The sequence below is a fragment of the Dendrobates tinctorius genome, unplaced genomic scaffold (assembly GCF_039654945.1).
Source record: "Dendrobates tinctorius isolate UK_male_01 unplaced genomic scaffold, ASM3965494v1 ptg000115l, whole genome shotgun sequence".
Taxonomy (NCBI): Eukaryota; Metazoa; Chordata; class Amphibia; order Anura; family Dendrobatidae; genus Dendrobates; species Dendrobates tinctorius.
In genome coordinates, this window is record NW_027361783.1 from 18,338,223 (window position 1) to 18,365,456 (window position 27,234).

At 44.0% G+C, this 27,234-nt stretch overlaps 1 protein-coding gene across 1 annotated transcript in view; it reads right to left on the minus strand.

The window, feature by feature from the left end:
- LOC141101163 (cadherin-7) overlaps nt 1–27,234 on the minus strand; it is a 463,705-nt gene that overhangs the window by 41,599 nt on the left and 394,872 nt on the right. Inside the window, exons 7-8 of the mRNA XM_073590022.1 lie at nt 24,966–25,219; nt 2,855–2,991 (exon numbers count right to left, since the gene is read on the minus strand). Coding sequence (XP_073446123.1) covers nt 2,855–2,991; nt 24,966–25,219 — 391 coding nt within the window. The remainder of the gene's footprint in view (nt 1–2,854; nt 2,992–24,965; nt 25,220–27,234) is intronic.

The window sequence follows — 27,234 nt, forward strand, 5'->3', positions numbered from 1 at the left end:
ATTTGGATGTTTTGAGTTGTCGTTATAAATAAAAAAGAGAAGACACAGTAGTTTGACAATAAATGGCTTTACCCAGGCTTTACCCAACCACTAGATTGATAGATATGGAAAAAATAGATAGATAGATAAATATAGATAAATATGGTAAAGGTAAACAGATAAATATTGTAAAGGTAGATAGATAGATAGATACAGTTGTGGCCAAAAGTATTGACACCCCTGCAATTTTGTCAGATAATACTCAGTTTCTTCCTGAAAATGAATGCAAACACAAATTCTTTGGAATTATTATCTTCATTTAATTTGCCTTAAATGAAAAAACACAAAAGAGAATGAAACAAAAAGCAAAACATTGATCATTTCACACAAAACTCCAAAAATGGGCCAGACAAAAGTATTGGCACCCTCAGCCTAATACTTGGTTGCACAACCTTTAGCCAAAATAACTGCGACCAACCGCTTCCGGTAACCATCAATGAGTTTCTTACAATGCTCTGCTGGAATTTTAGACCATTCTTCTTTGGCAAACTGCTCCAGATCCCTGATATTAGAAGGGTGCCTTCTCCAAACTGCCATTTTTAGATCTCTCCATAGGTGTTCTATGGGATTCAGGTCTGGACTCATTGTTGGCCACTTTAGAAGTCTCCAGTGCTTTCTCTCAAACCATTTTCTAGTGCTTTTTGAAGTGTGTTTTGGGTCATTGTCCTGCTGGAAGACCCATGACCTCTGAGGGAGACCCAGCTTTCTCACACTGGGCCCTACATTATGCTGCAATATTTGTTGGTAGCCTTCAGACTTCATAATGCCATGCACACGGTCAAGCAGTCCAGTGCCAGAGGCAGCAAAGCAACCCCAAAAACATCAGGGAACCTCCGCCATGTTTGACTGTAGGGATCGTGTTTTTTTCTTTGAATGCCTCTTTTTTTCTCCTGTAAACTCTATGTTGATGCCTTTGCCCAAAAAGCTCTACTTTTGTCTCATCTGACCAGAGAACATTCTTCCAAAACGTTTTAGGCTTTTTCAGGTAAGTTTGGGCAAACTCCAGCCTGACTTTTTTGTCTCAGGGTAAGAAGTGGGGTCTTCCTGGGTCTCCTACCATACAGTTCCTTTTCATTCAGACACCGATGGATAGTACAGGTTGACACTGTTGTACCCTCTGACTGCAGGGCAGCTTGAACTTGTTTGGACGTTAGTCGAGGTTCTTTTTCCGACATCTGCACAATCTTGCGTTGAAACCTCTTGTCAATTTTTCTTTTCCGTCCACATCTAGGGAGGTTAGCCACAGTGTCATGGGCTTTAAACTTCTTGATGACACTGCGCACGGTAGACACAGGAACATTCAGATCTTTGGAGATGGACTTGTAGCCTTGAGATTGCGCATGCTTCCTCACAATTTGGTTTCTCAAGTCCTCAGACAGTTCTTTGGTCTTCTTTCTTTTCTCCATGCTCAGTGTGGTACACACAAGGACACAGGACAGAGGTTGAGTCAACTTTAATCCATGTCAACTAGCTGCAAGTGTGATCTAGTTATTGCCAACACCTGTTAGGTGCCACAGGTAAGTTACAGGTGCTGTTAATTACACAAGTTAGAGAAGCATCACATGATTTTTCGAACAGTGCCAATACTTTTGTCCACCCTCTTTTTTATGTTTGGTGTGGAATTATATCCAATTTGCCTTTAGGACAATTCTTTTTGTGTTTTTTCATTTAAGACAAATTAAATGAAGATAATAATACCAAAGAATTTGTGCTTGCAATCATTTTCAGGAAAAAACTGAGCATTATCTGACAAAATTGCGGGGGTGTCAATACTTTTGGCCACAACTGTAGATAGAACTCCATTTTGATCTAAAGGAAGAGAAAAAAAAGCTAAATTATTCCTTTGGAAGCAATATTCCCTGTAGGTGGACTAATTCTTTCCTGACCTTCTAAATTAAATGGCAATTGGTTAAATCTGTGGATCGATACTATAAATGGTTAAAATCGGGAATCTGATATATTCTGCTTCTGAAGAGAAATGTCCAATCCTTTCTAAATTGTTTTGATACGTTCTATCTTTACCATTTCATGTGGGAACATACTTCATTTTTTAGCTCTAGCAGTATTATAACGCCTTCACATTTTTCAGCTTCTCAAGATTTCAGAAGCTTTTTTCTCTGATGCACGGAGCTATGAAGGCAATCATTTATTGTTGATTCAGTGTATATTTCTTATCATGTTACGTATGGGGAAAATATAAAAAGAGATTAACAGATCTTTGAGGCAGTGAAAAAGCAATACACGCTTTTAATAACGCTTTTAAAATAAACAGTATGTTAGTTAGGGTGAGCTATTTGTTTTCAGATTATTTTATACTACTTGAAGGTATCAGTAAAGAAATAAACCAGTGAAAATTCACTTCAGTAATAGTATTCCACTCATATGTAAAATCAATGGCAGGGGGCTTTATATTCTTTCTATAAGAGGTCATCAGACACCTTAAGTCGAGGCAGAGCACATGCAAAAAATTCTCTCAGTTCGTTTTAACAACTTGGCTCCAACCTGTAATAAGGAAAATAGGATTTACACATCTTATTCCTTGAACTCGGACCACAGAAACTGAAATGAAGCAGGTTGAACAGAAGCTTTGCAAAAGAAATTATCTGCACTAGTTGTTACTTTCTATTACTGTGCAAAGTATAATTTGAGCCAGCTAATACCCTTGTACCACGGGGGCAGCTAGCATGTTGTGCTACATGGGCTCTCTTCTTTTCATCTTTTAATGCATGTGAGCTACAGTCATAAGCCAGTAATAAACCTTTACAGAAAATGTTCAGCCTTTCTGAATTAATCAATAAATAGCACATGTACTCACGGCTCTCGATCGCCAAAACTGTTATGTTGTGGACAGCATTGGTCTCTCTGTCCAAAGGTTTAGCTATGGTAATGAGTCCGCTGTTGGCATCAATGTTAAAATATCTCTCCAGGTCTGTATTACGATCAATTGAATATCTATTTTGAGGCAAAACAACAAAATGTAAAATATTCCATAATAAAAGTTATCTATTTAATTGTTATTTTGTTATGCAATTCATATAATTTAAAGAGAAAATATTGTTTTAGTGACTGTAGAGAATTTAGTACAAAAAAAGCATACTTAAAGGGAACCTGTAAGGTGAAAAAATGCCATTATCTGCAGATATGGGGTTATTCTGCAGGTTTGTACCTGTTCGACACTTGCACTTAAGAGACCCTCTTCCAGGAAGAAAATAATTGTATTCCTCCCAGCAGCATTCGGCGTTTAGTCATAAGGGTGGCATCGGCACAGTTTCAATCACTGCCCCCCCAGCACTGATTTACAGCTGGCCCAAATACTGAGCCTGATGTCAGTCAAAGTGGGGGGGTTACAGCCGTTGCTCTCTAGACACACAGCAGTGACTGAATCCACACCGGTGCCGCCACTGTGACTGAACAGCAAGGAATAAAGTTAATTTCCTACCGGCAGTGGGGGTCTAGGTTCGGGCACCAAGTAGTTTCAGAACACTGTTAACTTGCAGAGTTAGTAGCATTTTTTTCATTTGACAGGTTCCCTTTAACAATTTCCTGATGTTCAATAAAAAAATATTACATTGTGTTACCGTGTAAGCCAGAAAAATCTATAAAAATACTTTTAATGTCTCCCAAAAAACAAAAGTATTCTAAGAGTGAGTGCTCTAGAAGCTTTCAAATATACATTTTTCTGATTAGCCAATAAAGTTATCACTTTTAGAAGATTTTTGTCTTTTGGGGCATAAGAGTATCTACATTAACAATTTCATGAAATAACCGTATAAATTAAATTGACTCTGTAATCTGTAGAAGAAATTTAGGTATACTGCAAGCATAATGGCAGTAGAATTTCAGCTTGCTATAATGACCTTGCATTTCCATCATTGGTATGCCAGTCTGTAGTCTACAAATAAAATCCAGAGAACAGACTGCTGTAATATACTCTACATTTTACAGGCAGAAAGCTTGCAGGGAAGTTACAAAGTCACTGGCTTACTGGATATTGTATAGATTACTAAAGGAGACTGGACATCTTGTGTTGCAATATTGCAAAATAAAAGTTAGAATTGCTTTGCTCAAGAAACATACAGTATGGAAGAATTTGAACACTTGTCCTTCCATTCCATTTGTAGTGGGTCACAATATGCACAGATGTGAGGTGGGAGATTTTGACAATTTATAAACTTTTAAAAGCAACATCATTTTGTGATATGCTGCAGGGCCGCCATCAGAGCATTAATAACCTGACTGACTTATGGGGCCGGTGATCAGAGGGGGCCCGCATCGGGCCATGTCTCTTCTGGCCACCGGGTCTCAGTGGCAGGATTCTGCCAGTGAAGAAACTGAACCTGCATCTGAAACACAGATTCAGTTAAACTCTATTGCCATGCGGGTCTGCACGGCAATAGTTGAAAGCCACCAGCCAATCGAAGGCTGTAGTTAATTTGAGTGCACACGTCGCTGGCGAGTCCGCGCTGAAATGCCTGGGGTGGACGTTGGCCAGGTAAGGAGAAAGTGTTCTTTTATTTTTTTTTTTCATTTTTATTGAAAATAGAAAGCCTGGGGCAGGATGGGAGACACAGGGGGCTGGATGTAAACACATGGGGTTGAATAGAGACATAGGGAAGAATAGAGATTTGGGGCAGAATGGAGACATGGAAAGAATACAGACACGAGGCAGGATAGGAAATGCGGGGGTAGGATGTAAACACATAGGGCAGAATGAAGACATGAGGCAGAATGGAGACAAGGGGCAGAATGGAGACAAGGGGCAGGACGGGAGACACGGGCAGGGTGGGAGACATGGGGGTAGGATGTAAACACATGGGGCAGGATGTAAACACATGGGGTAGAATGGAGACACTGGGCAGAATGGAGAAAAGGGGCAGAATGAAGACAAGGGGCAGAATGGGAGACACGGGAGAAGGATGGGAAACATGGGGGCAGGATGGAGACATAGGTGCAGGAAGGAGACAAATGGGGCAGGAATATGGTGTAGAATGTAGACAGATGGGGCAGGATCATGTGACAGATGGGTCAGAATCATGAGACAGATGGGGCAGGACCATGGGACTTATGGGGCAGGAGGGGAGATCATATGGGGCAGAATGGATACTCATGAGGGCAGACTGGGAGCACATATGGCTGGAGCCAGGAATGAAATACACGGGGCCAGGATGGGGGATTTTATTACCATAGGGGCTAAACAAGGGATACTATTACTGCAGTGATGTATTTATTTTCTTTTCTTTAAGGATACTGTATCAAAAGAGGGGCAGGATGGAGACATGGGGCAGGATGGAGACATGGGGGCAGGATGGAGACAAATGCGTCAGGAATATGGAGCAGGATGGAGACAGATGGGGCAGGAATATGGGACAGGATGGAGACAGATGGGGCAGGATTATGGAGCGGGATGGAAACACGTGGTGCAGTATCATGAGGCAGGATGGATACAATGGAGACAGATGGGGCAGTATCTTGGGACAGATGGGTCAGGATCATGGGACAGATGGGTCAGGATCATGTGACAGATGGGGCAAGATTGGGAGATCATATGGGGCAGAATGGATACTCATGAGGGCAGGATGGGAGAACATATGGCTGGAGCCAGGAATGAGATACATGGGCCAGGATGGGGGATATTATTACCAGAGGGGCTAATAAAGGGATATTGAGCGCTGCACCGGTCATCTCCCGGCTGCGTCGCCACTGACCTCCGTGCAGCAGGAGATGACCCGCGGCAACCGTCAAGAGATCAGCGGCTAGCGCCGCAGATCTCCCGACGGTAGCAGTGGCATGCGTTGTTCGAATGCCGCGCCAATTCGCGGCCAGACTGTGCCCGTCTTTGATTGGTCGCGGCCGGCCAGGCGCGACCAATCAGCGACATGGGATTTCCGTTACAGACAGACAGAATTAGACGATTATATAATAGATTCTGGGATAGATGTAACATTTTGATCACTTATTATTATTTTTGTTGTATCGCAGTGAACCAAAAAACTCAACATTTTGCCATTATGATTTTTTCCTGTTTATCATGTTTACCAATTGGGTTCATTTTTATATTTTAAAAAATCTGACTTTTATGTATGTGGCAATGTCACATGTGTAATTTTTATTTGTCATTATCTTTATTTTTAATGGGGGAAAAGCTGTGTGATTTGAGCTCATTATTTCTATTTTTTTTCAGATTTTTTTAAACTTTTATTATTTTTTATTAGTCCTTTGAGGGGACTTGAATGATCCCTAAAAGGACCGGAGCCATTACCTGAGGACCGGAGCTGCGGCTGCATAGAAATACATGCAGCCGCAGCTCCGGTCCTCAGTTCCAGCGGCAGTGCCGGATGTTGATGCTAGAGACTCGTGCGAGTTTCTCGCATCACACACGGTAGTGTGATCCCGGCCTTAAGGCCCCGTCACACATAGCGACTCACCAGCAATCCCGACAACAATATCAACGTGTCAGGATCACTGGTGAGTTGCTACATGATCGGTGGTGAGCTGTCAAGCAAACAGCTTCACCAGCGATCAGCACCAGCGATGCCGAGCGTGCGGCGTTGCTGTGTACCTTAGTTATAAGTGCACTGATGCAGGGAGCTGGTAACTAAGGTACACATCGGGTATCTAAGGGACGTGCATCACTTAGAAACCCCATGTGTACCTTAGTTACCAGCTCCCTGCATCAGCGCGCTGGTAACTAAGGTACACATCGGGTATCTAAGGGACGCACGTCCCTTAGATACTTGATGTGTACGTTAGTTACCAGCTGATTGCTGGTCTCCTGCCTGTCACACGCAGTGATGAGTGATGGCCAGCGGGAGACCAGCCATCAAAGAAGTGTCCAGGGCTTTCCAAGAGCAATCAGAAATACCGGCAGGGGGGCGGTCGCTGATCGCTGTCACACACAGAGATGTCGCTGGTGAGATCGCTGTTGTGTCACAAAACTTGTGACTCATCAGCGATCTCGCTAGCGAGATTGCTATGTGTGATGGGGCCCTTAGAGTTTGACAGTGGAATTTAATAGGTTACCAGTTGCAGGCTGAGCTCCACTTCGCCCATGGTTGTTAGAAGCAGGCCCCATGTTGTGTGTCATAGCCATTACCTGCCGGGTATGAGATGGGCTCACCTTGTGAGCCAGCTCCATATACTAGCTACAGACTTGCGCATGTATATTGGATTAAAGGATAATAGATTAAGGGGTTAAAGAAGAATTCATAAAAGCTAGACTTTGTCTCTTTCTCTCTGACATATTTTAATGTGCACCGTCACTGTTCTGAGAGCAAAAGGGTGAAGACCGCTTGGAAGCCATCATGTTGTGTCATTCTCTCTAAGCCACAGTTTTAATCAGATTTATTTTCATATACATTTAGATTGAGAACATCTTTAAAAAGAAAATGTGTAGAAGTAAGCTGTACAATTTCGCTTTGAAAATCATCCCAATCTACTTCAGCTCCACACTTGTCAATTTCAGTTTGTGAAAGGAGTTCATTTTTATAAAGGTCTAATAAAATGGACACTCATTAGTTTTACATGGAACATGTCATTCTGCTCTTGTTCATTGTTTAAAATCTATAGGTAAGTAAAGTAAACAGCTTAAATCTTTTAATTAGTACATTCTTATTATCAGATTTACTTTATGTAACCGTGTAAAGAACGTTCGGTGCACTATTATCATTTTGTTCTAAGAGCAGCTTTTGATTTAAGGTTCTCCGCTCTTGTAGCAAATATATTGTGGATACATTGGCCTTTAGAAAATAATGTAGGATACCATAGATAGCATACACTGTTCATGGAAAAGCAAACAGAATGTACAATTATCATTAAAGGCAGTAAATTATGGATATCTTTGATTTGAATTTTTTGCCTGTGTGGATTGGATGGATTGAAATCAATCTGTCCAGTTACAAAGCAATAAATTAATAATAATAATAATTTTAGTCTATAGCGCCTATGTATTCCACAGCACTTTACATTATAGACGGCACTTGTACAGACAATAGACATTACAGCATAAGAATAAACACATAGATCAAAACAGATACCAAGAGGAATGAGAGCCCTGCTCGCAAGCTTACAATCTATTGTGAATCAATTTCTCCTGCTGTTAATCATAGAATCGTAGAATCATAGAATCGTAGAGTTGGAAGGGACCTCCTGGGCCATCTGGTCCAACCCCCTGCTCAAAGCAGGATTCGCTAAATCATCATGTTGTGCAAACGGAACATACAACAGGTAGAAGTGATGGGCAATTAGCAAGACAACCCCTATAAAGGAGTTTTTCAGCAGGGGGTGACCACAGACCATATTCTGTTCTTATCTTTTTTGGCTGTTGTTTTGGTTACTTTTGCAGTCTGTCATTGCTTTCACCCCTAGAGGTACTGTACAGTAGCATTAGGTGGTGTCTACAACCCACAGAAGTTGCTTAGGTAGTGAAGCTCATCCAAGATGACACATCAATGGGAGCTGTGGCAAAAAGGGTAGCTGTGTTTGTCAGCACAGTGTCCAAAGCATGGAACAGATACCAGGAGACAGGCTAGTACACCAGGAGACATGGAGGGGGAAGGAGGATCAGTGCCAGAGTCTTGCAAAATCACCTTCAGCAGGCCACTAACATCTATATGTCTGCTCAAATTATAAGAAACAGACTCCATGAGGGAGGTATGAGGCCCAGACGTTCACAAGCGGGTGTTGTGCTTACAGGCCAACACTGTGCAGGGCGATTGTCATTTGACAGAGAACACCAAGATTATCAGATTCGATATTGGCACCCTGTGCTCTTCACGGATGAGAGCAGGTTCACACTGAGCACATGTGACAGACGTGACAGAGTCTGGAGATGCTGTGGAGAGCATTCTGCTGCCTACATCATCCTCCAACATGACCGTTTTGGAGGGTCACACAGCCCTCCATGTACTAGACAGAGGTACTCTGCCTGCCATAAGGTACTGGGATGAGATCCTCAAACGTACTATGAGACCATATGCAGGTTCTGTGGGCCCTGGGTTCTTTCTAATGCAAGATAATGCTAGGACTCATGTCACTAAAGACATTAATGCTATGGAAAGGCCTGCCTATTCCCCAGACCTGAATACAATCGAGCACATCTGGGGCATCATGTCTCATTCCATCCAACAGCGCCACATTGCACCACAGACTGTTCAGGAGTTGACTGATGCTTTCATTGAGGTCAAGGAGGAGATCTCTCAGGAGAACATCTGCCTCCTCATCAGGAGCATGCCCAGGCATTGTAGGGAGGTCATACAGGCAACGTAGAGACTAGACACATTTCTGAGCTTCATTTCCTTGTCTTGAGGCATTTCCACTGAAGTTGGATCATCCAGTAATTTGATTTTCCACTTTGATTTTGAGTATCATTTCAAATTCAGACCTCCATGGGATATTAATTTTGATTTACATTGATCATTTTTGTTTTATGGTTTACAACGCATTCCACTATGCAATAAATAAAGATTTGCAACTTAAATATTTCATTCAATGATATCTATAGTAGAATGTGTTTTTTTTAGTGTTCCCATGCAACCTTTTTTTTTTGAGCAGTATATATAGAGATAGTTAAAAGATGGAGGTAGCACACCGATTACAATTACAGCAAAAATTGGTGATTTAATAGACTATAGTGGTGGCGACTAGAGTTGAGCGAAACGGGTCGAAAAATTTCAAAAGTCGCCGACTTTTGGCAAAGTCGGGTTACATGAAACGAAACCCGACCCTAGGATGAGGTCGGCCACGAGGTCGGCGACTTACGCGCCAAAGTCGCGTTTCAAAAGTTTGTTTTGCGCTCTTTTTCAGCCAATCAGGATCCACGGAAACTGTGGGCAATGTGATGACATAGGCAGGGGTCACCACCATCTTTCAGAAGGGCATGCAAGTGATTGGCTTGCTTTGGTGGGCGTCACAGGGGGTATAAAAGGGCGTGCACGCCGACCGCCATCTTACTTCTGCCGATCTCAGTATAGGGAGAGGTTGCTGCTGATTCTGTAGGGAGAGCGTTAGGCAGGGAAGAAGACAAAAAAACTGCTTCTGCTGCTAGCGATTTGGCCTGCACAACACACCAGTCACTGTGTGTGCAGTGCAAGGGGAGGCTATATAGTGGTGTATCAGTGGTGTTGGTTGTTGGGCTGCCTTCTAAGGCTTCCTGACATTCCTGCATTGCTGTTTACCCACTGCTCCGCAAACTGCTTTTTTAAAAGCAATCCCAATTTTTTTTTTTTGTCCTGCTGAGAAGAAAATAAAAAACTGCTTCTGCTGCTAGCAATTTGGCCTGCACAACACACCAGTCACTGTGTGTGCAGTGCAAGGGGAGGCTATATTGTGGTGTATCAGTGGTGTTGGTTGTTGGGCTGCCTTTTAAGGCTTCCGGACAGGCTGGCATTGCTGTTTACCCACTGCACTGCAAACTGCTTTTTTAAAAGCAATCCAATCTCCCTTATCCTCTAGTCACTTTTGTCACAGCTGTGCCATCGAGCCTGTCACATAGCGCTCAGATATTCATTGGGCCTCACACATTCCAAAAGTGTCCAGTGTCCAAAAGTGTGTGCAGAGATTCAAAATCTCCCTTATCCTCTAGTCACTTTGGTCACAGCTGTGCCATCGAGCCTGTCACATAGCGCTCAGATATTCATTGGGCCTCACACAATCCAAAAGTGTCCAGTGTCCAAAAGTGTGTGCAGAGATTCAAAATCTCCCTTATCCTCTAGTCACTTTTGTCACAGCTGTGCCATCGAGCCTGTCACATAGCGCTCAGATATTCATTGGGCCTCACACAATCCAAAAGTGTCCAGTGTCCAAAAGTGTGTGCAGAGATTCAAAATCTCCCTTATCCTCTAGTCACTTTTGTCACAGCTGTGCCATCGAGCCTGTCACATAGCGCTCAGATATTCATTGGGCCTCACACAATCCAAAAATGTCCAGTGTCCAAAAGTGTGTGCAGAGATTCAAAATCTCCCTTATCCTCTAGTCACTTTTGTCACAGCTGTGCCATCGAGCCTGTCACATAGCGCTCAGATATTCATTGGGCCTCACACAATCCAAAAGTGTCCAGTGTCCAAAAGTGTGTGCAGAGATTCAAAATCTCCCTTATCCTCTAGTCACTTTGGTCACAGCTGTGCCATCGAGCCTGTCACATAGCGCTCAGATATTCATTGGGCCTCACACAATCCAAAAGTGTCCAGTGTCCAAAAGTGTGTGCAGAGATTCAAAATCTCCCTTATCCTCTAGTCACTTTTGTCACAGCTGTGCCATCGAGCCTGTCACATAGCGCTCAGATATTCATTGGGCCTCACACAATCCAAAAGTGTCCAAAAGTGTGTGCAGAGATTCAAAATCTCCCTTATCCTCTAGTCACTTTTGTCACAGCTGTGCCATCGAGCCTGTCACATAGCGCTCAGATATTCATTGGGCCTCACACAATCCAAAAGTGTCCAGTGTCCAAAAGTGTGTGCAGAGATTCAAAATCTCCCTTATCCTCTAGTCACTTTTGTCACAGCTCTGCCATCGAGCCTGTCACATAGCGCTCAGATATTCATTGGGCCTCACACAATCCAAAAGTGTCCAGTGTCCAAAAGTGTGTGCAGAGATTCAAAATCTCCCTTATCCTCTAGTCACTTTGGTCACAGCTGTGCCATCGAGCCTGCCACATAGCGCTCAGATATTCATTGGGCCTCACACAATCCAAAAGTGTCCAGTGTCCAAAAGTGTGTGCAAAGATTCAAAATCTCCCTTATCCTCTAGTCACTTTGGTCACAGCTGTGCCATCGAGCCTGTCACATAGCGCTCAGATATTCATTGGGCCTCACACAATCCAAAAGTGTCCAGTGTCCAAAAGTGTGTGCAGAGATTCAAAATCTCCCTTATCCTCTAGTCACTTTGGTCACAGCTGTGCCATCGAGCCTGTCACATAGCGCTCAGATATTCATTGGGCCTCACACAATCCAAAAGTGTCCAGTGTCCAAAAGTGTGTGCAGAGATTCAAAATCTCCCTTATCCTCTAGTCACTTTTGTCACAGCTGTGCCATCGAGCCTGTCACATAGCGCTCAGATATTCATTGGGCCTCACACAATCCAAAAGTGTCCAGTGTCCAAAAGTGTGTGCAGAGATTCAAAATCTCCCTTATCCTCTAGTCACTTTTGTCACAGCTGTGCCATCGAGCCTGTCACATAGCGCTCAGATATTCATTGGGCCTCACACAATCCAAAAATGTCCAGTGTCCAAAAGTGTGTGCAGAGATTCAAAATCTCCCTTATCCTCTAGTCACTTTTGTCACAGCTGTGCCATCGAGCCTGTCACATAGCGCTCAGATATTCATTGGGCCTCACACAATCCAAAAGTGTCCAGTGTCCAAAAGTGTGTGCAGAGATTCAAAATCTCCCTTATCCTCTAGTCACTTTTGTCACAGCTCTGCCATCGAGCCTGTCACATAGCGCTCAGATATTCATTGGGCCTCACACAATCCAAAAGTGTCCAGTGTCCAAAAGTGTGTGCAGAGATTCAAAATCTCCCTTATCCTCTAGTCACTTTGGTCACAGCTGTGCCATCGAGCCTGCCACATAGCGCTCAGATATTCATTGGGCCTCACACAATCCAAAAGTGTCCAGTGTCCAAAAGTGTGTGCAAAGATTCAAAATCTCCCTTATCCTCTAGTCACTTTGGTCACAGCTGTGCCATCGAGCCTGTCACATAGTGCTCAGATATCAGTGGGCCTCACACAATCCAAAAGTGTCCAGTGTCCACAAGTGTGTGCAGAAATTCAAAATCTCCCCTGTCCTATAGACACCTTGTACCTTGTTTTACATTACTATATAGTTTGTTGGATTTTGTCTACATTTCTACCAAAAATGAGGAAGGCTGGTGGAAGAGGCCGTGGAATTGGGCGGGGGTTGGCAGCTGGTAATGATGGTGTTGGTGGTGGATCTGATGGTAGTGGCAAGAGCAAAATAGGACCGAATGCAGGAGGTGTTGAGCCTGCGTCATTGTCTGGATACATAAGGCCTCGAACGCTTAGTTTTCTAGGAGTTGGCAAACCGCTTTTAAAGCCAGAGCATCAGGAAAAAGTTTTGTCTTACATTGCTGACTCAGCCTCCAGCTCTATCACCTCCTCTTCTTCAGTTGTAAAAAGTAAAAGCACTGAGTCATCATTGGAGGCTCATGTTCATGAACCACACCTTTCCTTGTGTCCTTCACCCCAACCAAGATTGAAGGATGACGCAGGCCATACTACTGATTACTCCATGGAGCTGTTTTCACATACCATGCCTGGATTATCAAGTCAAATGGTGAATTACCCAGGCCAAGATGAATCTGACATGGAGTGCACTGATGCACAGCCGCTGATGGATGATTCTGCTGGTACATTCACTCAGAGCACTACATTGTCCTCGCAGTGTACAGAGCCAGATTCTGACCCTGATGAGACTCAGGTGCCCCTTCCCGCACACTATACCACCATACACGGTGACACAGAGGAAGGTGCACATGACATAGAAGAGGAGGTGATGGATGACCCAGTTGTTGACCCAGATTGGCATCCATTGGGGGAAGAGGGTGCTGCTTCCAATAGCTCAGATGAGGAGCATCCACAGCAGACATCGACATCGCAACAGCTGTTATCTGGCAGGCCCGGAGCACTCCAAAGACAGGTTCCAAACATCAAAAGAGTTGCTGGACAGCTTGTCCAGAGGGTCAAAAGATCACAGCGTGCTAGGCCGCAAAATGTCTGCCAAAGTAGGAAGAGTGCAGTGTGGCACTTTTTTGAACAAAATCCTCATGATCAGGCCAAGGTTATCTGTAAGAAGTGCGCAAAGACCTTTAGCCGAGGGAAAAATCTGAAAAATTTGAATACCAGTTGCATGCTTAGACATTTAACCAGCATGCACTTGCAAGCGTGGACACAGCACCAAACCTCAAGTGCCACATGTGCAACTGATCACAACGAAGGTAGTCAGCATCGCTACATTGTTTCCCCCACTGTAAGCCCACCGGTTAGCACAGCAGCAAATGTTGAGGTGTCGTTGCAAGGCCACAGCAGTCAGGGAATCTCACTGTTATATCAATGAAAGACTGATTCTAGGCCATCAGAAAGAACACCAACTCCATCACCATTATCAACCCTCTCTCAGTCCGCCCTGTCCACCGCTACTTCCACCATATGCAGCTCTCAAGTCCAGCTCACCCTCCCAGACACTATGAGTAGGTCAAGAAAGTACTCAGTCTCTCATCCGCGTACACTGGGTTTGAACGCCCACATTGCCAAACTAATCTCGTTTGAGATGATGCCCTTTCGGTTGGTGGAAAGCACAGCTTTCCGCGAACTCATGGCCTATGCAGTACCACGCTATGACCTACCCAGTCGCCACTTCTTCTCTCGCAAAGCCATCCCAGCCCTCCACCATCATGTGAAAGACCGCATTGTCCATGCACTCAAGCAGTCAGTGAGCGGAAAGGTGCACCTCACAACTGATGCATGGTCCAGTCGGCATGGCCAGGGCCGTTACGTGTCCATCACTGCGCACTGGGTTAATGTGGTGGATGCAGGGTCCACAGGGGACAGCGGTGGTGGGACAGTGCTGCCTAGCCCACGGTATAGGAAACAGTTGGCTGTAGACGTTCGACCCTCCTCCTCCTCCTCCTCCAGAAGCGAAAGCTCGTCCACAGAGCGCAATCGTACGAGCACTCCATCTGCAGCTGCCACTGTTGCACACGATGTGTCCCCCTATCGAGCAGCTAGTGGAAAGCGTCAGCAGGCTGTGTTGCAGATGATGTGTTTGGGCAACAGACACAACGCCGAGGTGCTGGCCGAGTACTTGAAGCGACAAACTGAGTCATGGCTGGGCAGTGTACATCTTGAGGCAGGCAAGGTAGTTAGTGATAACGGCCGTAATTTTGTGGCAGCCATAGCCCTTTCAAAACTCAGCCATATACCTTGCTTGGCTCACACCTTGAACCTGGTGGTGCAGTGCTTCCTCAAAAATTATCCGGAGTTAACAGCCCTGCTCCAGAAGGTGCGAAGACTGTGCGTGCACATCCGCCGGTCGCCTGTACACTCCGTTCGTATGCAGAAGCTGCAGCGATTGCTCCACCTTCCCAACTACCGCCTCATTATCGACATTGCAACAAGGTGGAACTCCACCCTGCACATGGTGGAGCGGCTGTGCGAGCAGAGGCAGGCCATAATGCATTTGTGGGAGGATACACGGCCAGGCACTTTGAGAGCAGACATGGAGTTGACAGGTGTGCAGTGGTCGAAGCTGAAAGACGTCTGTAAAGTCCTTCAGTGTTTTGAGGAATGCACACGGCTGGTAAGCGCAGACGACGCCATCCTAAGCATGAGCATCCCACTTATGCGTTTGCTCATGCAAACTTTGACGCACCTTAAGGAGCAGGCGTCTGCAGCCAATGTTGATGAGGAGGAAGAGGAGGAGGGAATCCTTGATGACATTCAGCAATTGTCTGCTCAGGGACCTTTCCTGGACGAGGTGGAGGAAGAAGAGGAGGAGGAGGAGGATGATAGGGATGATTACTTAGGGGAGGAGGATGCATCTCGTGGGGCAAGTGAAAATGTTGGTGTGGCAAGGTCTGGTACAGGGTTTGTGCGTGACTGGAGGGATGTGGATTTGCCAGAAAGTGCTCCTCCAACCAGCAATCGCAGTGCATCATTGACACCGGGAACATTGGCCCACATGTCAGATTATGCCTTGCAGATCCTAAAAAGGGACCCACGCATTGCCAAAATGATGAACGATGACGACTACTGGTTGGCCAGCATCCTGGATCCACGCTATAAAGGCAAATTACAAAACATCATGCCACAGGAGAACCTTGACCTAATATTGGCTAATAAACAAGCAACTCTGGTAAATCGGTTGCTTGAGGCATTCCCAGCACACAGCAGCGGTGATGGTTCTCACACGAGCCGTACGGGCCGGGGGCAGCATGGCAGAGGTGTTCGTGGTGCACACAGCAGAAGTGGCGTTGGAGACAGGGGTTTCATGACAATGTTGTGGACTGATTTTTCAAGTACCGCTCACACAACTGGTAATACTGCATCGATGGAAAGTGACAGGAGACAGCAGTTGTCAACTATGGTTACAAACTACTTTTCCTCCCATATCGATGTTCTCCCACACAGGTCATTCCCCTTTGACTATTGGGCCGCTAAACTGGACACCTGGCCTGAATTGGCACAATATGCCTTACAGGAGCTCGCTTGCCCAGCTGCAAGTGTGCTAGCGGAAAGAGTCTTCAGTGCAGCTGGATCAATCCTGACAGAAAAAAGGACCCGTCTGTCAACCCAAAATGTGGATGATCTAACCTTCATTAAAATGAACCATGCATGGGTTTCCAAGGATTTTGTCCCACCTTCCTCTGATAACACATAGGGTGACAGAAAAATGGCTTGCTTTGGTCCACCTCTTCCTGGGACTTGACCTATTTCACCTTTTGCATCAGCTGAATGTCCAACATCAACATATGCCACTTTCTAAAACTCCCTAACTGTGCTGCCTCCCCCCCCATGGCCGGGGTCACCACCTAGCGCACGACACCGTGCGAGTGCCGTTGCCCTGGACAGGTGGGTAGGCCGACTCTTGGGCGCGGGCACTGGTACAGGGTCCTTCATAGTGCAATCAAGTGTCTCTGACGGTGGTGGTGCACACCCGCCGTCAGACACACCGCCGTACTATGAGGGGCCAAGTGCCAGTACCGACGCCCACGAGTGGGCCCCCCTTGCTTGGGCAGGGCCCCAGCATTTGCAATCTTTACCTCTCCCTGCTCCTCCGCTGTGTAGTCTGGGCCATCAAATCCATACTGTGCCTGACACGGTCTGAGCCTGCCTCCTGAGACATATATTTTGAATGTGTACGCTATCCATACATGTTATCCGGGGAAACGGTACCCTTTCTAACCTTTGTGCAATCACGTGCAATCCATACTGGGCCTAACACCGTCTGAGCCTGCCTCCTGAGACATATATTTTGAATGTATACGCTATCCATACATGTTATCCGGGGATACGGTACCCTTTCTAACCTTTGTGCAATCACGTGCAATCCATACTGGGCCTAACACCGTCTGAGCCTGCCTCCTGAGACATATATTTTGAATGTGTACGCTATCCATACATGTTATCCGGGGATACGGTACCCTTTCTAACCTTTGTGCAATCACGTGCAATCCATACTGGGCCTAACACCGTCTGAGCCTGCCTCCTGAGACATATATTTTGAATGTGTACGCTATCCATACATGTTATCCGGGGAAACGGTACCCTTTCTAACCTTTGTGCAATCACGTGCAATCCATACTGGGCCTAACACCGTCTGAGCCTGCCTCCTGAGACATATATTTTGAATGTGTACGCTATCCATACATGTTATCCGGGGATACGGTACCCTTTCTAACCTTTGTGCAATCACGTGCAATCCATACTGGGCCTAACACCGTCTGAGCCTGCCTCCTGAGACATATATTTTGAATGTGTACGCTATCCATACATGTTATCCGGGGATACGGTACCCTTTCTAACCTTTGTGCAATCACGTGCAATCCATACTGGGCCTAACACCGTCTGAGCCTGCCTCCTGAGACATATATTTTGAATGTGTACGCTATCCATACATGTTATCCGGGGAAACGGTACCCTTTCTAACCTTTGTGCAATCACGTGCAATCCATACTGGGCCTAACACCGTCTGAGCCTGCCTCCTGAGACATATATTTTGAATGTGTACGCTATCCATACATGTTATCCGGGGATACGGTACCCTTTCTAACCTTTGTGCAATCACGTGCAATCCATACTGGGCCTAACACCGTCTGAGCCTGCCTCCTGAGACATATATTTTGAATGTGTACACTATCCATACATGTTATCCGGGGATACGGTACCCTTTCTAACCTTTGTGCAATCACGTGCAATCCATACTGGGCCTAACACCGTCTGAGCCTGCCTCCTGAGACATATATTTTGAATGTGTACGCTATCCATACATGTTATCCAGGGATACGGTACCCTTTCTAACCTTTGTGCAATCACGTGCAATCCATACTGGGCCTAACACCGTCTGAGCCTGCCTCCTGAGACATATATTTTGAATGTGTACGCTATCCATACATGTTATCTGGGGATACTGTACCCTTTCTAACCTTTGTGCAATCACGTGCAATCCATACTGGGCCTAACACCGTCTGAGCCTGCCTCCTGAGACATATATTTTGAATGTGTACGCTATCCATACATGTTATCCGGGGATACGGTACCCTTTCTAACCTTTGTGCAATCACGTGTAATCCATACTGGGCGTGAGAACGGCTGGCGAGCTGTTAAGCAAGCTACAGCACCTGTGGTTTGCACACGTAAGTTTTTCATTTTTTCAGGAATGACGGTTAGGCCTAATTCCGGAACTGCGGTTGACCTGCACTTACTGGGAAATCATTGTTCGCGGGTAATAATTGTAATCAGTGATCCCCATCACTAACGTTGTTCAGCGGGTTATCTGCACCTGTAAGCGACAAACGCTGGCCTTTTCAGTGTAGCGCACATGCAGCCACGGACATGTAAGGGCATGACACACCAGTTATTGGCCAATCTCATGTGCCAGAGCCTCACGTGTCCCTCTAGTAAGCCGGACTCGGACCGCGGGGCATGACGGAGTCTCGTTCGTTAACGGAATTAAGCTTGCAATGTGTGCATCTGTTCTGTAGCTGGCATGGTTGAGGTTTCCCAGGTGGAGTCGAATTTAACCGTAGGCTCCTTTCCTGGTGGTGCCCTTCTGGACATTCCTTTAAGGTTCAGCTTTGCAATCATACTGCCCACGTAAAACAAACACTTTGCCTTCATGAACGTTGTTTGGAGGGTCATGACTCGTGGGAATAACGCCGCCCAATCAGTTAACCTGCTAGAGAGATCCTTCATTGCTCCCAAGCATGACATCACAATCCCTAGGAAGAAGGTAATGCCACTGTGGCGACCGTACTCCTGGGGGCGACACAAGTGCACTGATGCCCAGCCACTGCTCGATGAATCTGCTGGTACATTGACCCAGACCACTACATTCCCCTCGCACGCTACACGACCTGAATCTGACCCTGATGAAACTCAGGTTACCCTTCCCATATACAGTTCCATCTTACACGGTGACAAAGAGGAAGCTGCAGATGAAAGTGCAGGTTCGGCCCACCCGCCATCAGACACACCACCGTACTATCAGGGGCCCTGTGCCAGTGCCGTCGCCAACGAGTGGGCCCCCCCCATGCTTGCTCAGGATCACAGCACTTGCAAAGTTGAAATACTGTGCAGTGAGATGGAAGATGGGGACGACGAGGAATCCAGACAAGTACAGGGATTCCCTAGCGAGGAGACTTATTTGATTGTTTTCAATGTTGGGACAGCAATTTTTGGGGAGCACTATACTCTGGAGAATGATAGATGGGGCCCACCATACACTGGAACATTCCAAAGGTGGACATCAGACACTGGAGCAGCATTTACAGGGCCCATTATACACTAGAGCATTAGAAATGGGGCCCATTATGTTTGGAGCATTATTTGGGCCCATAAGACAGTGGAGCTTCATCCATGGGGACCAACATATACTGTAGCATTATGTGGAGCTCATCATATACTGTTTCAAACATTATATGGGACCAATGATTCTGTATGGAGAAATAGATGGGCCTCGTCATGAGATGTAAAAAGTGAGGTATTTTTCATTGTACTATACCACTATTTCTCTGCCGTATCGGAGCATGATGAGTTGTGGTATGTGTTAAAGGGGCGCTCTTTCGCCCAGGGCACATGAAAACCTGCAGCCAGCCCTCCCCCCCACAACGTTAGCCAAATAACCCCCATTTTTCAGTGCGTAACTTGTATTATGAAGTTAATTAAGGTTGACAAGCTTAAGTAAGAAGAATTGATGCTTTTGGCATTCAAATGGGCACTGTAGGTGTGTTTCCTGTCCTCCTCTCACTGCCGACTTTTATTCCCCATTGACTTACATCGGGTTTCGTGTTTCGGGACGACCCCGACTTTTCCCTATAATCGGACGATCTTGCTCGACCCGACTTTTGGAAAAGTCGGGTTTCACGAATCGAAACGCGACCCTAAAAAACCAAAAGTCGCTCAACTCTAGTGGCGACCGTTAATAGCGTGAGAACCCTTTTCAAGCTCGATAAAGGTTTTTACTTTGTGAACCAAAACATTGCTGCCACTATGGGATACTTAATCACCAATTTTTCTGTTTCTAATCTCTGTGCTGCCTCCATTTTTAACTGTATTGGTGAAACCTTGGGAACATAATAAATGTTTTAAAATGGCAAATTTGACTTGTTTCAAATTATTTTGTTGTCAATAAAATTTAGAGCATTTTAGTGGATTTACTTATTTGTCATGCGATCCCTACTAATCCAGAGATTGAAAAAACCATAGCACTAGTTTAAGGGACCCGTCACACATAGCGAGATCGCTAGCGTGATTGCTGATTTTGTGATGCATCAGTGATCTTGCTAGCAATCTCGCTGTGTGCGGCACGCATCAGCGACTGGTCCCCCTGCCGGCTATCGCTGATTGTTCAGGAATGTGCTGGGCCATTTTTTGATCGTTGGTCTCCTGCTGGCAAGCACACATCACTGCATGTGGCAGTGGGAGACCAACGATCAGCGAGCTCCCAGCGCTGTGAGCAGACGCTGGGAGCTGGTATCCAAGGTAAATATCGGGTAACTAGGTACGCGCGGCGCTTAGTTACCCTCTGTGTACCTTGGATACCAGCATGCTCGCGCTGGCAGCTGGTATCCAAAGTACACAGCGGGTAACTAAGTGCCGCGTGCGCTTAGTTACCCGATAATTACCTTGAATACCAGTTCTCAGTGCGAGCACGCTGGTATCCAAGGTACACAGCGGGTAACTAAGCGACGCACGCACTTAGTTACCTGATATTTACCTTGGATTCCAGCGTCCTCACTGGTCCTGATCGCTGGTGTGTCTGCCTGTTTGGCAGCTCACCAGCGATCATGTAGCAATGCACCAGCGATCCTGATCAGGTTGTATCGTTGTCGGGATCGCTGGTGCATCATTTAGTGTGACGGCACCCTAACACTGGGTGCTACACTTTCAAAGGTGCTCTGTTGCATGAATAGTGTTTGGACCTTCACAGATTAAAAAGAAATGGCATATTTGTGGTTACTATATAAATGAGTAAAACAAACTAAAATAATAACTTCCTTGCTTAAAAAAAAATAACAAATCTTTCTTCATCCACTTTCCAAAACTAGGGCAATAACCCATGTGGGAAGGAAATTATGGCTACACCTATATATTTTATCTGATGGACAATGCTGAATTTCACAGTTTTTGATAAAAAAAAAATATTTTTTTTTTTCGCTACATTATAATTTTTTCATTATCCAGTGTGATGCTCTCAGTGAAATTTAACAAGCTAATAAGCTAATATTCAGACTCACTGCATTACATTTAGTAAGTGTTTTAAAAACTTTTTTTCATCATGCTCAAAAATGGGAATGGCTTGCTGTAAAAGTGGAATGTGAGCCAACATATTCATTATTATTAGTATTTTATTTCCTTTTTTCATGTGCCTGAGATAAATAACTTAATATGGTATTTGGGGACATAGCCTTTGGTAATTGGATTTAATACCTTCTACTTTGTAGCAATAGGTGTATGCACAGTAACACAATAAGCGCTAATGCGTGTTTAGACTCAGTGCAATCAATTTCCTCTGCTAATTCTTTTGTTCATTATGCTGTCACTTCTTGTGCTATGTCAAATGGTAAAAGTAAAAGATAATATATGGTGATTTCACACTATGTAGAACGCTTGCACAGCTGATGCTTTTCTCAATTTCACATGTCAATGTGTCTACCATTTTGTGGGCTGGAGGAAACCTTTTACAGTGAGAAATAATTTAATTTTCCCCATGAGCACATGATCAATGAGGCAAAAATTAAAATTCTGAGCCTGAAACATAGATTGTGACCTAAATGTTAAAGAATAAGCAACATCTACAATGCCATTAACTGCCTGTTGATCAGGTTACATTTTTGCATTGGTGGCTTATTTTTAGATGTGCTGAGATAAAATAGTACTACTTTTATTGTCTAATGGGAAAATTAAAATTGACAATGATATGTAGCCATCAAAATGGAAATATAAGGTGGTCCAACTATATAAAACAGCAGTTGAATATCTTAAAGAAGACTTGGGTTGAGATTCCACTTGTTCAGGCAGTCAAAAATCCCAATTTATACATACAGACATTCTGCTGAACGGATATTACTATATTCTCTACTTTCTTATTATTAAGGCTAGTTTCACACTAGCTTATTTTCCACGCAGCGCTCGGCGCCGCTAAGCCCTGCCCCCTGCCGGCTCCCTGCCCTCCCCATCCGGTCATCGCCGCCTACTATCGCACACGGCCGCATGCGATCTGCGCACCCTATCTTTAGCATAGGGTGCGCAGACCGTGCACTGGCTGTGCGGCAGTAGGATTTTAGCATGCGCTACGCACTTTTGAAGGTGCATCGAGCGCGCCAAAATGCAACATGGTGCGTTTGGCGCACACCGGCACACATTCAAAAAAAGTGCGCAGCGCACGCTAAAATCCTACTAGTGCACGGTCTGCGCACCCTATGCTAAAGATAGGGTGCGCAGATCACATGCAGCCGTGTGCGATAGTAGGCGGCCATGACCGGATGGGGCGGGCAGGGAGCCGGCAGGGGGCGGGGCTTAGCGGCGCCGAGCGCTGCGTGGAAAATAAGCTAGTGTGAAACCAGCCTAAGACAAGGCTGCTTATGATTTAAAATATTAATAAAAAAAAAGACTGGGCCTTACTTATTATTGACAGGACTGTATTGATTATGACAAGTCAACAACATTTAACCCCTGCAGACACTCTGAGGATTCAGTGGTCATGTTGAGGTAGATGGCACAAAAAGGTTTCTTTGGATAAATAATATTCTTTCTAAAGGGAATATTTCACCAGGGTATTTCTACTTCCTCAGAGAGCAGCATAATATAGGAAAAGATACCCTGAATACAATGATGTATCACTTAGTTTAGTGGGTGCAGTAGTTGTGACACAAAGTTCTTAGATGAAGCAAGAAGCAGAACTGAGAAAGCTAACACCACCCACACCACAGCTTTCTATGTACAATGTATATTGACAGCGATTGAGAAGTGACAATGCATTGTGTGTCAGTGGGGTCATTGCGACGTCTTCTGACATGCGGCGCCATGTTGGCTGCCAGAAGCAATGCAACTTCCGGGACATAGGACTGGACACATGCACCATAAGCATGAGCACCTGTGAAACAAGGTATTTAAACCTGACCCTGACCCATACAGCACACCACCGCACCTTGAGAAAGAGGTGAAACGTGCGTCGGTGACAGCGCTGCACATGTCCTGACCTTATTTATTATGGGTAAGCACTATTGCGTTGGGTGATGGAGTCCATTCTTAGGATGCACACCTGTCTGTGATCCCCATTAATTACTGAATCCCAATTATTTTGCCCACAAAGCACTTAGCACTTTTTATGTATTGGTTCTATCAGGACATTGGCAGTATAAATTACCTGATCTTCATTGTATCTTTATGCTGTGTTCGTACTCTTTTGCATTTACTACATGGCTAAAGCATTTGTACCTTTTATGATAATACTAATATTTAGTATATTGACAGTGAGCTGCTTATCAGAGGAGGGGGCATATCAGTCTAGCTGTTGCATGAAACCTAGTCTGGACAGTGATAATATCATGGTGATAAACCTTCACTATAAGTAAACAGCAACAAAGCCTGATAAGTGACACATACCTGAATTTAGTGTTTTGACCCCTGCATCAACCTGTCCTTGTATTAAATAGCAAAAACCTGCATATAAATTCCCTTTAATATTAAACTATAATTTGCCTACTCTCAACGCACAACTTTTGCCACCTAGTCTACAACTGTCCATCAGACAGATTGAAAAAAACGATTAAAAATTCCTCCCATGGGCCCTGACTTTCTCGAGGCAAAGCAAGATCAAAAAAGAAGAATTCTAGTATGTAGATTAGCTCATTATTGGAAACCCTGATGCTTTTACTTAATTCATAAATAATTTTGCATGTTAATTTCCTATGAGAACGGATGTATCCTAATCATACACTCCCTTTGGACTATTACTATATCTCGGCAGAATGTGTCAGTTACTTCTGCTCTTGGTCCAGATCTGTATTAAGCAGTGGGGCTTTCGTTCCAAGGGTTGTAGAGGTAGCAATTGCTCTTTTGTGCTGTGAGAACACACGTACCTCTCTGCCAATAGAGAAGACATATGTAATGGCAGATGGTTGGGGTTATAGATTTTGTTTTAGGCGCAGAAGCTTTGCCAAGCAGAACCTATTAGCTAATGAAAGTATATTTGGGAAATGTTTATAATTCACATCTCAAATATTTTACCCTGTGAACATACCTATGATTTTAATATTCTAAGAAGTAAATGTATGCATTTCATGAATGAATGAGTAAGCTAAGAAATATTACTATTAATATGATTCTATGTATGTAGTCTGTCATCTCATTAGGTCATGTTACCCTCATATTCGGTTAGATTCTCATTTCATTTTCTAGTTTTGCTGACAGAAAGATTGATGAGTTAACTCTGTTACTAGTTTAATGCATGTACACATGACGAATGACCGTCACAACGAGAACATTCACGAAGCAGGAACATTTACAAAACATTTATGGAAGCCGAGACTTAATTAACATTTTTGAATGCCGAATGTGGTCTGTTTCAGATAAATCCGGCTGCTCTCGTGTTGTTGATTAGAAATTAGGGTCAGAGCCTGCATTATTGTCATTCGCAGCAAGGGATAGGCTTTTTTTGGCATGAAAATAATGAAAAATAGTTGAAGACAATCATACCTCACAGGGCTGTGTGACGAATCTGGGTCGTGCGCGGTTACTGTTCCTATACTGCTGCCTATTTTTGCTGCTTCAGACTCCACCATTGTATATAACAGTTGAGAAAATACTGGAGGTTCATCCACATCTTCCACAGTAATTTTCACTGTTGTTGTATCCATAAATGGACCAACGCTGAGAAATCGATTGTCCATGTGCTTATTTGAGGCTTCTATTCTCAGTGAATAGCCGGATTTTGCTTCATAGTCCAGCTCCTGTAAAAAGAGCAAAAAAAAGGGTATAAGGAAAATACTGGAGAAAAAATGAACTTTCTAAAAAATATTTAATTTTTATGAAATAACATAATTTACTCAATAACACAAAGAATTTACTGATGTGTTTCTATTGTAACATGAAAAATTGCTTTGTTCACATCTTATTTTTACTACATGTCAGTCATGTTGGGCAATCTACTAGGACACGTGCTGAATCAGTCCATGGGCCTCCATATTAAATGCATATTCTGGATGAAAGTTCTTGTGGGATATAATTGTGAAATTCTTTATATTTTTTTGTACGTTTATTGCAGAGAAAAGTGTAAGCTACAAGTAAATTTGCTACTATATATTTTTACGATGGGAGTAGAGATGAGTGAATATCACGAAATTCATTGGGGGCAGATTCGCTTCAATCAGCTAGCAGAATCATATCTGCCCAAAACAACATTTACTATGCACATATGTCTGCAAACCGTTAATCAACATAAATCGTGGATCAGGAAAGGGTTAAATAAGCATACCAGATTGTACTCCACTGTCCTAGACTTACGACAGCCTCACACCCAGCCCTCTACTTGCTTTGGATTGATCGTTGGATCAGTATTCACTCTTTGGTCTTTAGTCCTGATTGCCCAGCCTGGACTTAGCCTCACATGGGGCCACTAATATGTTGGATTCATGCAAGTCAAACATTCAAAAAATTAAAATTCTTTATAAGCAAAATTTTTTAAAGAAATTTGTAACAAATTTGATCAAAGTCAGTGGCTAAACTATGCCACGCTATGTCTATAAAGTACCTTACATCAGAAGCTTCTGTTGTAGGTCTAATGTAGGGAATGTTACCAGAATACTGAAGTACCAATTGCCAAAACAGGCGCTGGCTCTTTATTCAATTAGCTCAGTGCACTGCACTGTACTAAACTCTTAGTGAGGTGCACCATATTAATGCCTGCACTATGCAAATAGCATTAAAGATGGGTCTTTGCAGAGCCCTATGCTTGGGATCATCGAGGGTCCAACTGTCGATAGAGGACAACTTGTGATTTTGGGAAAAAAAAAATGTAGCGTGCCATATTATTTTTTTCTGGAATATTGTATATACTATTGTGACAGGGTCAATGGTGCCATATGTGAGGGTAGGTATGTTTCACAAAAGTTGTTATCTTGTGTGATGTGAAAGTCATAAGTTTTCCTCCAGCATGATATGTGCTGAGAGTAAATCAGTTATTTCAAGAGACTGGCTTTCATGGTGAGTACATCAGAGATAGATGGGACACCTACTCACCATATCTCCACCTCGAGGGTGTGGTTGGAGGGATTTCCATGTCAAGCTAGTGTTTTCTTTCTGTCTGTGCTGTCTTGGAGGTAGGAAGCCTCCAAACTGAAGCTCGAGTAGGAGCTGCATTGTGTGTTTTTCCCAGAAGGAGTGTGCCATACTGGGAAGGACTTAGTATGGACTTTTTAGTTTCATTTGTGCCAGAAAGACTGTTTTTGTTATGATTTTGGGCTTTATGGTTTATGAAACAATAAACCACCCAGAGACTCTAACCTAAAAGTGTTCCTGTGTCTACCTCGGGGAGCAGCTGAGTGAACCGTCATGCCACACTATAAATAAAAAAATTATCTGACTAAGTGTCATCCTGTTACAGAAGATTTATCTACCAAATTAATTTGTTAACATATATAGTGTGCCTACAGTATTGCAGTCATGGATGACAACCATCCAGAAATTCCAGGACCGTTCAAAATTTTTTTTCACATTTTGTCCTAATCATAAGAAAAAAATTGTATGTATTTTTTCTAAGAAGCAACTAATACAGATTATTATGACTGTAATTATAATCATTTTACAGTTCACAGTGAATGCAGCTGATGTAGACATGGATCACTTATAATGATTTATTATGGTTTTCCAATGTGTCCATAAAAAATATAGTTTGATTTTTCAAGTTATTTTGATAACCTGTCCAAAAAAAAAGTCAAGTAGGCAAACCTGATTGCAGTGGTACTAA